General features: G+C 49.1%; 1 protein-coding gene across 1 annotated transcript; it reads right to left on the reverse strand.

Annotated features, from left to right (window-relative positions):
* Nucleotides 1-915: 915 nt before the first annotated feature.
* LOC123154751 (B-box zinc finger protein 32-like) lies at nt 916-2,588 on the reverse strand. The gene has a single exon (XM_044573395.1). It carries the CDS (start codon nt 2,194-2,196, stop codon nt 1,192-1,194), a length of 1,005 nt encoding a protein of 334 aa, XP_044429330.1. The 5' UTR covers nt 2,197-2,588; the 3' UTR covers nt 916-1,191.
* Between the last annotated feature and the right edge of the window lie 8,519 nt (nt 2,589-11,107).

Here is an 11,107-nt window from a genome sequence, read left to right on the forward strand (position 1 = left end):
AATAGCGTTGGACGGATCATATGAATTGATTCTCCGTCCTCTCGTGCTTTTATAGAGGTAGTAGATTACTTTAAGTGTTGCAGGCTTGGTTTAGTTAAATGGATGAAATATCATCCATTTTATTTAAATTGTGTCTGAACTTTGCTGAATTCTATTTTGTTTAATGGAATTCGTCAGATTTGTTAAAATCTATTTTGAAATTAAATTGATGCGGCCACGTTGGATGGCTGGCTTCTATATCACTGCCCGTAGACTTGGCTTCATTGATCCGTGGATGGTGGCTCCTATATCAGTGCCCGTAGACTAGCTTCATCAATCCGCGGATGGATACGAAGTACAATTTGAAGGTCACCAATGAAGATACCCTAAACCGCCTGGCTTCTAGTATATCACTGTCCGTATATTGGTGTTCATCAGTCCTCAAACGGATACGGTGTACAATTTAAAGGTCAGCAATGGAGATACCCTCAGCCGCCGTTGTGTATAACTGGGTTATCTTTTTTGCGGGAGAAATACTTGTATTACTCTATCACAATATCGATAATGAAATTTGCCATGATTGAATTTGCTTCCGTAGTTCCAAAAATCATAGAGAATAATATTAACATCCGCAATATCAAATCAGAATCATTTGATTCATCATGGATGTCTATTTCATATTGTATTGTGGATGCTGTTTTCTGAAAAATTGAATCTAGTTAGTCTTCACATCCCATTGATGCTGCCCGCCTCTGCCTCTGCCTCCCACGACGGTTTGCAACTTGTTCTAGACGATGGACCATGGTTTGTCTCCTCGCAAATACTAGAATGAACGATATCCCCGCGAAAAAATGACAATAGTTTCATGCATAAACCATCCTACATTCTTTTTGCGAGTATATAAACCATTCTACATATTGTCGAGAGATCCATCGCTAATGCAGAAGCCTAATCAGTCCAGCTAAATTACTAACAAGTATGCTACTGAACAGCATGTGATCCACTTTGCTGCCATGGCCGACACCATCCATTTGGATTACATCGTACAGTGCTATCCTTCTAACTAACAACAAGATTTGATCAACTTTTACTCGACTCTCTAGAAATATACTACGGAGTACTACTACTAAATTAACGAACGAGAAAGCTTAATTAGCCGCCTTCTCATGAGAGTCACGGGTCATGTGTTGTTGGAGGAGATCGTGTGTTGGATCACGGGCACTCGCCCCAGCCCTCTTCGGCGTCCACGGCGGCGGCCGGTCTGCTGGCGCGCGCGCGGCCCATGGACGAGACCACCTCCACGAGCACCCTCGCCGGCACGTGCGCGCACGCCTCCAGCCGCCGGAGCGCGTCGCCGGCCTCGTGGGCGCCGCCGACGTGAGCCGCCATCACCTCCAGGCACAGCGCGGCCGCCATCGCGACGCGCAGCGGCACCTTCCTCGGCGCCGCGGCCACGGCCCGGAGCGTGCGCGCGGCCGCCGCGGCGCGCCTGCGCGCCACCCCCGCCGGAAGGCCCATCTTCTTGGCCCACCCCTCGAGCACCTCCTCGCCCCGCGCGCGGGGGCTGCTCCTGATCTTGGGCCTCCGCCCCACCGGCGCCGGAGTCGTTGTCGTCGCAGAGTCGGCCGTGGACACGCATGAGCTCGACGTGGTCATCCCGGACAGGGCCTCCTGCTCCTCCTCGTCCTCCTTAGACGCAGCGAGGCGCGTGCGGCGGTGGCGGGAGGCGAGGAAGTTGGCGCCGTGGACCCTGGCGTCGCAGGGCGCGCAGAGGAACGCCGCGTCGGCCGCGCAGTGCACGTCCGCCGGCGCGCCGCACAGCGCGCACCTCGCCGTCGCGCCGCACATCTCCGCCAGCCTCAGCACTCTCTCGCTCTCGCACGTAGGGTGAGGCGGGGTTGCGTCGCGCGCTCTTCTAGACTCGCAGCCGGGAGAGACGAGACGATGGACGACGAACGACGGCGAGGCAGCGTGGTGTGCTTCTCCTCGCCCGGGCGCGTATTTAAAGACGACGACCGAGCTAGCCAGCTCGCGAGGTGGGCGCTCGGTGGTGAGATCTTTTCCGCTCCCCACGTCCCCCGGTATCGTACACGTGCAGTTTGCGTGGTCATGGGCGCGGGCCGCGAGCGGCGTCCGATCCTGGCCCCGATCGCCGCGACGTGGAGGCACCGCGGCCGTCCCGGCCGCTCCCGCGATTCGCAGCGGCCTCACGCCCATCGATCGACGGCATCATGAGCGGTGGCCATGTGGTCGCCCGGCGCGCGGTCGACACCTGGTGGCGCACTGCGCCGTCGACCCCCACAAGTGGCTGCGGTTGATCGACCGCGACGCGAGGGCCGACGTGAGCCGCGAGTTTGAGAGGGGCGTCGCCATCGGCGGGATGCGCCGATGGAGGCGTAGAGCCATCCGTGGCCACGAAACCTCGTCCCCCTCGAAGTACGCCGGCCCGCCCCTCGCTGTCGGGGCACGGTCGGTCGTTCGTGGCTTTGCTTTGTCGCGCTCCGGTGCCTGCCGCCGCTGATTCTTTAGCCCGTCGTACAAGCAAGGAAGCTCTGCCATGGGGTGCTACGTGCTAGTGCGTTGAATTCCCGGCTCCTCCGAATTTTTTACAGAAACTTCGCCATCCGTATCGTTCTTTCGACATGTCGCGAGCAGCCAGGCAGGTGAAAATGTGCTGTGTTGGCAGTGCAGGCCATCTCACACCACGCAGTATTATAAGCCATGCTGATTTTGCATTTTATTTCTATTCTTTTGCTGCTGACCACATTCACTCGCGCGGTGCACAACGGCACCCCCGGCCTGGAATGGACGCCTTGTGGATCATTCCAAAATGTCTAACATGTGGACCGCGCGCAACGGAGATGGAGGCCACCATGAGGGTCCATCGGCGATCGATCACGTACTAGTACTGCGTGCAACTGAGGCCACGAGCGGCGGGGCGATCCAACTCGTGGAGCGCGGGCGCGCGATGCTCGCCGGCCGACACGCGGCGAAGGAACATTCCCCGTCGCTTCCTCTCTCGTCTGGCGGAAAAGCAAAGGTTCTCCAGCTGCGCCCGGACGTACTCTACTAGTTTATGTGGTCTCTGCCGCTCGGCCGTCCACGGCGGCATGATCATGGGTGGATCGACACCAAACAACCGCAGGAACCTTCCGGAAACTCGGCAGGGCGGGCTGCTCCTGCGTGCGACCAACTTTTGCTCCGAATAATTTTCCGGGTTCGCTGTATCTCGTGGGGCGCGAGGACACACGTACGCGCCGGGAGATGCCCAAGGGCGCCGTGTGGCATGGCAGCCCCTCGTCGGCGACAGAGACCCGAAACGTCCCCGCTCCAACGTGCGGCGGAGGCAGCGGCAGGTCTTTGCATTTTCAAGTGCAAAAACGGCTTGTATCCAGTTATAATATAGTACCCCCTCCGTCCAAAAACACTTCTCAATACCTCAATGAATAATAATTGATGTATTTAAAACTAGAATTCGTCTAAATGCATCCATTTCTCCCGCAAGTATTTTCGGACGGGAAGGGCACTAAATAGCCCTTATAATAAAAAAATCATGGAAAAACACAAACGTGAAATCGATGGGCTGGGAGGGATTAACGTGCCACGTTCTCTCTATTAGGAGATGTATATGAGATCGAGTACGAAAAATGCATCTTACACCTCGTTTGCCTTCAAATAATTTAATTGAATTTGATTCGGTAAGTTGAGGCCTTCTTGATTCGCGGGATTCTCAAAGCATAGGAATAGGAATAACATATCAGAATGGAGTGCTTACTTGAATCTTATAAATTTAGCAGTCAGTGTTTGATGCCACATAAATAACAAAAGAACTGTAAAAACAGGTTGGAATGGATCATATGGATCAAGCGATCAACATAGAAAAAAACCCTAGATTTATAGGTGTAAAATGCAACCATATGGATTGTACACATGATTTCTTAAGAAAAAAATGAGTGCACATTCCAACCTCAAGGAACGTTTTATAGGAAATCATATGGTCGTTTGTACAATGTTTTAGGGTTCATTAAAATCATGTGTATAGTGTTTTATAGGCACTGTTTTATTGTAAAATGCGTGCTAGATTTCCTGCAAAACGTTGTACACATCATTTTTTAAGAAAAAATTGTGTAGGACTCAATCATATAGATAAAACGACCAATGTAGGAAAAAAAATCGCAAAGGTTCTATGGAATTCATTTGACTCAAATAGCCCTGAATCGTTTCTTTTTGAAATGTCAGAGATACCTGAATTTTCATTGAAAAAATGAGTTTGATAGAACAATTGTTTTACCTCAAGGAACGGAGATCATCCATGGCCAAGCACGCCTCACCAAACTCCGACCCACCCAAGCACCTTGCGAGCATACCCCAAGGAAGAGTACGATGTCATCGAAGGACAACATCCTTCTCTGCTTCTCCTTGTCACGCTCCTTCTCCTATGTTCGTGTGTCGTGGAGCCAGTCACCGCCGTCGTCCTCTGCTCTGGTTGGGGTGTGGACGCCCTCCCGCAGCTCACATGCGTCGTCTGGTAGACCTGGGAGCCACCTGCGTGGCGTCGAACCTGACTCATGCGCAACCGACGCCCGCCCTCCATCCCTTCTCCTGTCGGGCTAGCCCGCTCCGCGAGCTCGTCCTAGCAGCAACTACTCGGGATGGAGGAGCCCGGGTGGTTGCTTTTAGACCCGGGGAACTCGGTTTTATGCTAATAAGACCGCTATGGTGGTGTTTTTCTTTTATTTTGCATTTAACTCCACTTCTTCCGATGTTATTTGAATTTGTCGCAACAATATCAACTCCCATCATTTCACATTCCAACCCGGAGTCATTCTTCGTTTTAGAGCATGTCAATAACCCATGGCAAATGATAACACAATAAACTAGGGAAAATACATTATACAATCATTCCATATATATCCACTGGGGTTCCCGCAAAAAAATAAAAATCCACTGGGGAAAATACATTTTTACAATCACTCCGTATCGCTTCGATCCTCTCGCTGTAAGAAGTTGGCTCAAACATGTTCTTATTTTCTTCTTCCCGTTCTTATTCTTCTTCTTCTTCTTCCACAAATACTTGTCTTAACTTAGCATAAGATAGCTGACCACACATGCCATGTGGTTCAAACATGTTCTTATATTGCTTAAAATTCTAGGATTTTGCTATTGTTTGAGACGGGGCGTGAGCCGCGATGGGAGCGTGGTCATTCGTGGCCATGAAACATAGTCCCCCTCGAAGCGCGTACTATAGGAGTACCGTATAACGTGCCTGGCGCCCACGCCGGCCCGCCCGTCGCTGTCCGAGCTGGCATGGGTCGGTCTCGGTCGTCGTCCGGGAAGAAAGGAAGCATTGCTTCGATACTTTCGCTGGGGTCGGAAAACTTGGAACGTAGGTTGAATTTCCACCTTTCAAATTTTAAAAACAGAAATTCGCCTTCGTGGCTCGTTTATCTTGCATAACATCTTTTTCTTGTGGCTTCGGCTCGCTCTTTCGAGGGAATGGCGACATGTTAGCAAGCATGCAGGAGCAGGTAGAAATGCGCTCTGATCGTAGTGCATGCCGTCTCACGCTCTCGACGCCGGTCACCACCGCGCGCGGCCGGCGCGGCATGCCCGCCCCTGGAACCGCCCGTCTCGTCGATCGAAACGTCCACGCCTCCACGCCATGAATCAGTCGATCGGCGCACCGAGCATGTGGACCGCAGCGGCGCCGTGACGACCCGGAGATCGCCAGAATCGATGCTCCTTCTCCATCCACTAGGAAAAGAAATGAGGCTTCTCCAGCTCCGGACATGCGTACAGCAGCACTAGATGTGTGGCCTCCGTGCACCGCTTTAGTTTTCAAGGTTCTTCTGGACGGACGGAACCTTCCGGAACCTCTCCTCGGTGCCGGGGCTTGCTTCCAACAGCTTTCTTCTTGGTTGTACTATCTTGTGGGTCATGGCGGACGCACGTACGCACCAGGAGATGCGGCGGAGCTACGTTACCGCTGCCGGGAACACCTGCGTGCGCGCGCCATGTGTGAGCGGCGGAGATCGCTACCGGGCATGGCACATGGCAGCCCCTCGTCGGCCAGAGACGGGAACGGCCAAAGACGCCCCTCGAACGCGCGGCGGAGGCAGCAGCCAGCACGCACGCATGCAAATATTTGTGTGCTGCATACAAGTAAAGAAAGAAAATGTAGCACGCACACGGTTTTTTCTCAGAAGAAAGTACGTGCAGCTTTCTCATTCCGTTAGAGCAACTCCAACGGGGCGATACAAACGGAAGCACGCTTTGTCCGCTTTTTGTCCATTTGTGTCGGCCAGGCAGACGTGCGCGTCAGCATTTTAAAATGGGTCGGCTTGACCGTCCAATGGGAAGACCGACTCAAATGTGCCGCCGTGAAAAAAAACAATAAGTTGCACGAAATGAACATAAATAAACATAATTAAACATAAAGTGGCCGATCAAACGCAGGCAAAAGTCCACCTAAGTCTAAACATTAAAAAAAGTCTGCGCCCGCCTGCTGCCGTCCGGCACGCTGCCCTAGACGTCGTCGATCTTGCTCTTTCCCTTGTCGACGCCGCCGTCGACGGTGAGGTCGATGAAGACCGGAGCATGGTCAGCCCACCCGAACGCCGCTTGGTACGCTGCCAGGGCAGCCTCCTCCGGCGTCTGCTGGGGCGGCGGCATTGCGGCAAGCCGTGCGCACTCCTCCTCCTCTTCCTCGAGCTGGAGCACCTCCGCGTCGCGTTGGAGCATGGCGTCATAGCGCATCTGCCCCTCGCCGTCGGCCTGCTCCTTCCATCGCTCGAGGTGGGCCGCCTCCTCCTCCATCGTTCCAGTGCTCCTTCCAATGGCTGCATGTACTCCCAGTGCCACCGCGCTTGGTGCACCGGGATGTGCAGGCGCCGACAACCAGGGCGGAAACGCGTCGCCGCCGTAGAAGGAGGGGGAAGGGGAGCACGGGAGGACGAGGCGCCGGGGGTGCCCTTGCCCTTGCCCTTGCCATTGCTGCTGCCGAAGAGGCCCATGGCTAGGGTTTGCGGTCGTCGGCGAGGAAGCAAAGGGAGTGGGGGGGGGGGACAGATGTGAACGGGAGAAGTGGATGAGGCTGACCCCGCCGCACACGTGGTTAAAAAAGGACGCTTTCACTGGCTGGCGCATGGGCCCGCTGTCGGTGGTCGTCATAAGTAAGACGATCGGTGGCGGTTGGGTGGTCGCCAAGTGGGGACGCGGCGGACGGCGAGGAGACGCGTGGCGCGTCCACGCCGACGCATTTCAGGCGCAATTTTGGGCCGGAAATGGGTCGGCGCTGACGCCAGGCGGACACGATTTAAATTTGAACCGCCACTTTTGTCCGCGCCGATCCAAACGGACGCGGACGGATGAAATAAGTCGCCCCATTAAAGTTGCTCTTACCACTCGTCATAGAGTAATATCGATAGACGTTGATATATGGCCCCTCAGCTAAAGAGCATGACCATGGAAGCGATGGGATTTCGTTTAGTTGAAATTCTAAAAATCATGTTTTGATGTGATTTGAGTTTATTAGAAAAAAAAAGGACACAATCCGTGTGGTTGAATTCTAGAAAGTGGCCATCTGTGACATGTCTACAGCATGTTCTACCAAAAAAACGTAGCTATCTCGTTTTTTAGGGAGAAAAACGTAGCTATCTCTGTTACGCTCCGCTTGAAAAATGGAATTTGTTCATTCTATAAAGTTTGCCGTTTGTAATTTGACACTGACGCGCAAGTGCAACTTGACCAACATTGGCTATGTGACATAGATGCTACTTTGACATCACAAACCGAGCCGTACTAGCATGTTTCGTTTAGATTTTCGTATATAACTTCCAGTAAAACTCAATCTTTCGTTCACACTATAAAATGTACAAAACTGTTGGAAGTTTTATGGGCGTTATCCATATGCGGAGGAGCAACTTTGAGCTTGTTTGACTGATCAGTTCAAGCAAGCGCAGGACCCATGAATTTCATTTTGATTCCTCGCTGGTGGCAAATAATTGGTTTGGCCATATTCTAGCTTCCTAAAATTTGGGTTTTGAATCCATGTTTTCAATTATTGTGGCAGTTAACACTCGTATTTCTAAAATGAGAGAAGTGCATCATGGCGTCTCAAACTATTTCAGAGGTGTCACCTAGATCATCAAATTAAAAAAAAGTGGCATCCAGATCCTCAAAGGTCCTTCGAAGCGCAATAAATGAGTACATACATGATACCTTTGAAATGGTTTGAGGTCCTACGTTACACCTCTGAAATAGTTTGAGCATCTGGATGAGACACATATTGCATTTGAAAAGATATGGATGGTGATTTTCATATTTTGAGAACTTACGTGACACTTCTGAAATAGTTTGAGAGCCTAGGTGTAGCGACCAAACCTCAAATGGTCCAATCGCTGTGCTCCGATGTCATCCCTGGATCAGTAATGCTGACACCACACAGTACTTGAAGGATTTATAATAGAGTAGCAATCACACACTTATTACATCGAGTGTCTCAAAAGAGAACTTATTACAATAAATATGACTTAAGGCCATCTAATAACGATAACAGCGGAAAGCTTGAAAGATAAGTGAGTCCATCAACTTCAATGGCATCACTAAGTATAGAACCACGACATAAAGGCACCTTACTCGTCATCTGAAAAGTCTGCAACATGAACGTTGCAGCCCGTAACGGGTCAGCACATGGAATATGCTGGCAATGTAACACATAGAGAAAAATGAAGTAATAAGACTATACTATATGCATATTTGGCTGGTGGAAAGCTCTATGGTTACAGTTTTGCGTAAAGCCAATTTTTCCCTACTGCAAAGGAATAAATTTTATTTAACTATCATGGTGGTTGTTAAACATTAAGAGTGTAGACACCCTCTCAATCTCAATTAAACATCATCATTAAAACCCAACAAAATTATTTAGATTAACATGATGAGATTCATATGATAATCCAAGTAATAGATACTTAAGATGTCCATAACCGGGGACACGGCTAACCATGATTAGTTTATACACTCTGCAGAGGTTTGCGCACTTTTCCCCACAAGACTCGATCTCCTCCATTGGGATTCTCGCACTACATGGTGTTTAAGAAACGGATGACCGAGACATAGTCTTTCAGAAGCGCTAGCACCTTACGAACGGGTAGACTGTATCAACCTACATCCCCTATATCTGCTAGTCTACCACTGTAAGAGTTCGCACGACTTAGTCAACTATGCTAGAGCCCATAGTAGTTTGTGGCTGCACACGGAAGTTTCTAGTATGAATAATCTTATGATCCCTTTGAGCCTGGGTAGCGGTCCAAAAGAAAAATAGGCAATCGCTGGAATACACAGGTGCCTCAATCTACCCAGATGTATATTTAAATTGCCATCGTAGATAAACCATTGATTTAACAAACTCACATCTGTTATGGATATCTCTCACCCAATCCACGTCTACTAGCATAGCATGGCAAAATAAGCAAACGTAGAAATAACTCCCAAACGTTTGATAATAAACAGGTAATAAGTACTACCTCATCTACTTTCCAAAACCCACAATTTAATTAGATCCTAATCATGCAATGTGTGAGGGTTGATCTAATGCAATAAAAACTGGGTGGTAGGAGGTATGATCAAAGTGTTACCTGCCTTGTTGATGATCCGCAAAACCTAGCGATTCGAAGTAGCAAGCGGCGCACTTCGGGTACTCTATCGCAAACAAACAAACATACAATAAATACTCAACTAATGCACAGGTAAAACTCAAATAAGAGATCTAACCAGAAAGTTCAACTTAAGAACTCCGGTTGGCAAAAAGAATCAAATCAAATGAAGCAACGAAAGACAAACGGCAAAAGAAACAAGCTTCGTTTACTATTCTGGATCTAGGTCAAATTTTACAGAGGCAAAAACTTGTTTGAGTTGGTTAAACGGAAAGAGGGTTTCGAGACGAAACTCCAGGCGTTTGAATCGCCTGATTCCGATAAATGAGCGAAAAATTATACTAGAATGGAAATCGAATCAGGAATCGCGATCAGAAAAATCACGGATTTAATCCGAGAAAAAAACGACGAACAGATTAACGAACGAACGTTCGTTATCTGGATCTAAACGAAGAACGCATTCGTTAAAACGAACGAACGAGCGAACGCTCGCTAATTAACTAAACCAAAAAAACCGATCTAACAAAAAAAACGGATCTAAAAAAACCAAAAAAAACCGACGGAAAAACCGAACGGTTTTCCTAAAAAAACAGCGGCGAGGCAACCTCGGCGTGCGGGTCCGGCGATGGCGGCTCCGATGACGGCGGCGAGCGGCGGCGGCGTGGCGCTAGGGCGGTGGCGGCGGCTAGGGTTGGGCGGCTCGGGCTGGGGTCCTCGCCTTATAAAGGCCGGCCGGGCCGGGTGTCCTGGTCGGACACGGCCCGATAGGTCGGTTCGACTTTTTTTTAAATAATTACGCTCAGAGAAGAAAAACATAAGGAATACTAAACGGCCTTCAAAAATCCTGAAATAAATTTTCCCCGGCTTCTAAAATCAAGCCGCACAGGATGAACATTTATTTGGGGCCTAAATGCAATTTTGAAAAACTCGCATTTTTCCTAAATTCAAATAAAATAGAAAATAAATCCAAATAAAAATCTTATTTGATTTTTTATTAAATCCTCAATATTTCTTTATTTTGGGAAAGTCATTTTATTCCCTCTCTCATATTTTGATAATAGAAATAATTGAAGATAAAATAAATAAAATCAAATGATCGCATTTTCAAAATTTGAGAACACTCAAATATGAAAATAACGAAATCCCCAACTCTCTACGAGGGTCCTTGAGTTGCGTGAAATTTCTAGGATCAACCAAAATGCAAATAAAATATGATATGCAATGATGATCTATTGTATAACATTCCAAATTGAAAATTTGGGTTGTTACACTAGGATGCATCGCAAGTTTGTCAATGCGTGTCAATGGACTTGAAATTACATCACTAATCACATTACCGACAACAACGACTTCTCAAGTTTCGTCTCCCTTGCGGTTCAACGGGGTATGGTCTTTATAAATCTTCTGTCATGGAGGTCCAAAGTTGTGTCTAGCTTTGAAGTGCAAATTACTACAGTAGAATGTTTGCTCCCTTC

The sequence above is a fragment of the Triticum aestivum genome, chromosome 7A, assembly GCF_018294505.1.
Source record: "Triticum aestivum cultivar Chinese Spring chromosome 7A, IWGSC CS RefSeq v2.1, whole genome shotgun sequence".
Taxonomy (NCBI): Eukaryota; Viridiplantae; Streptophyta; class Magnoliopsida; order Poales; family Poaceae; genus Triticum; species Triticum aestivum.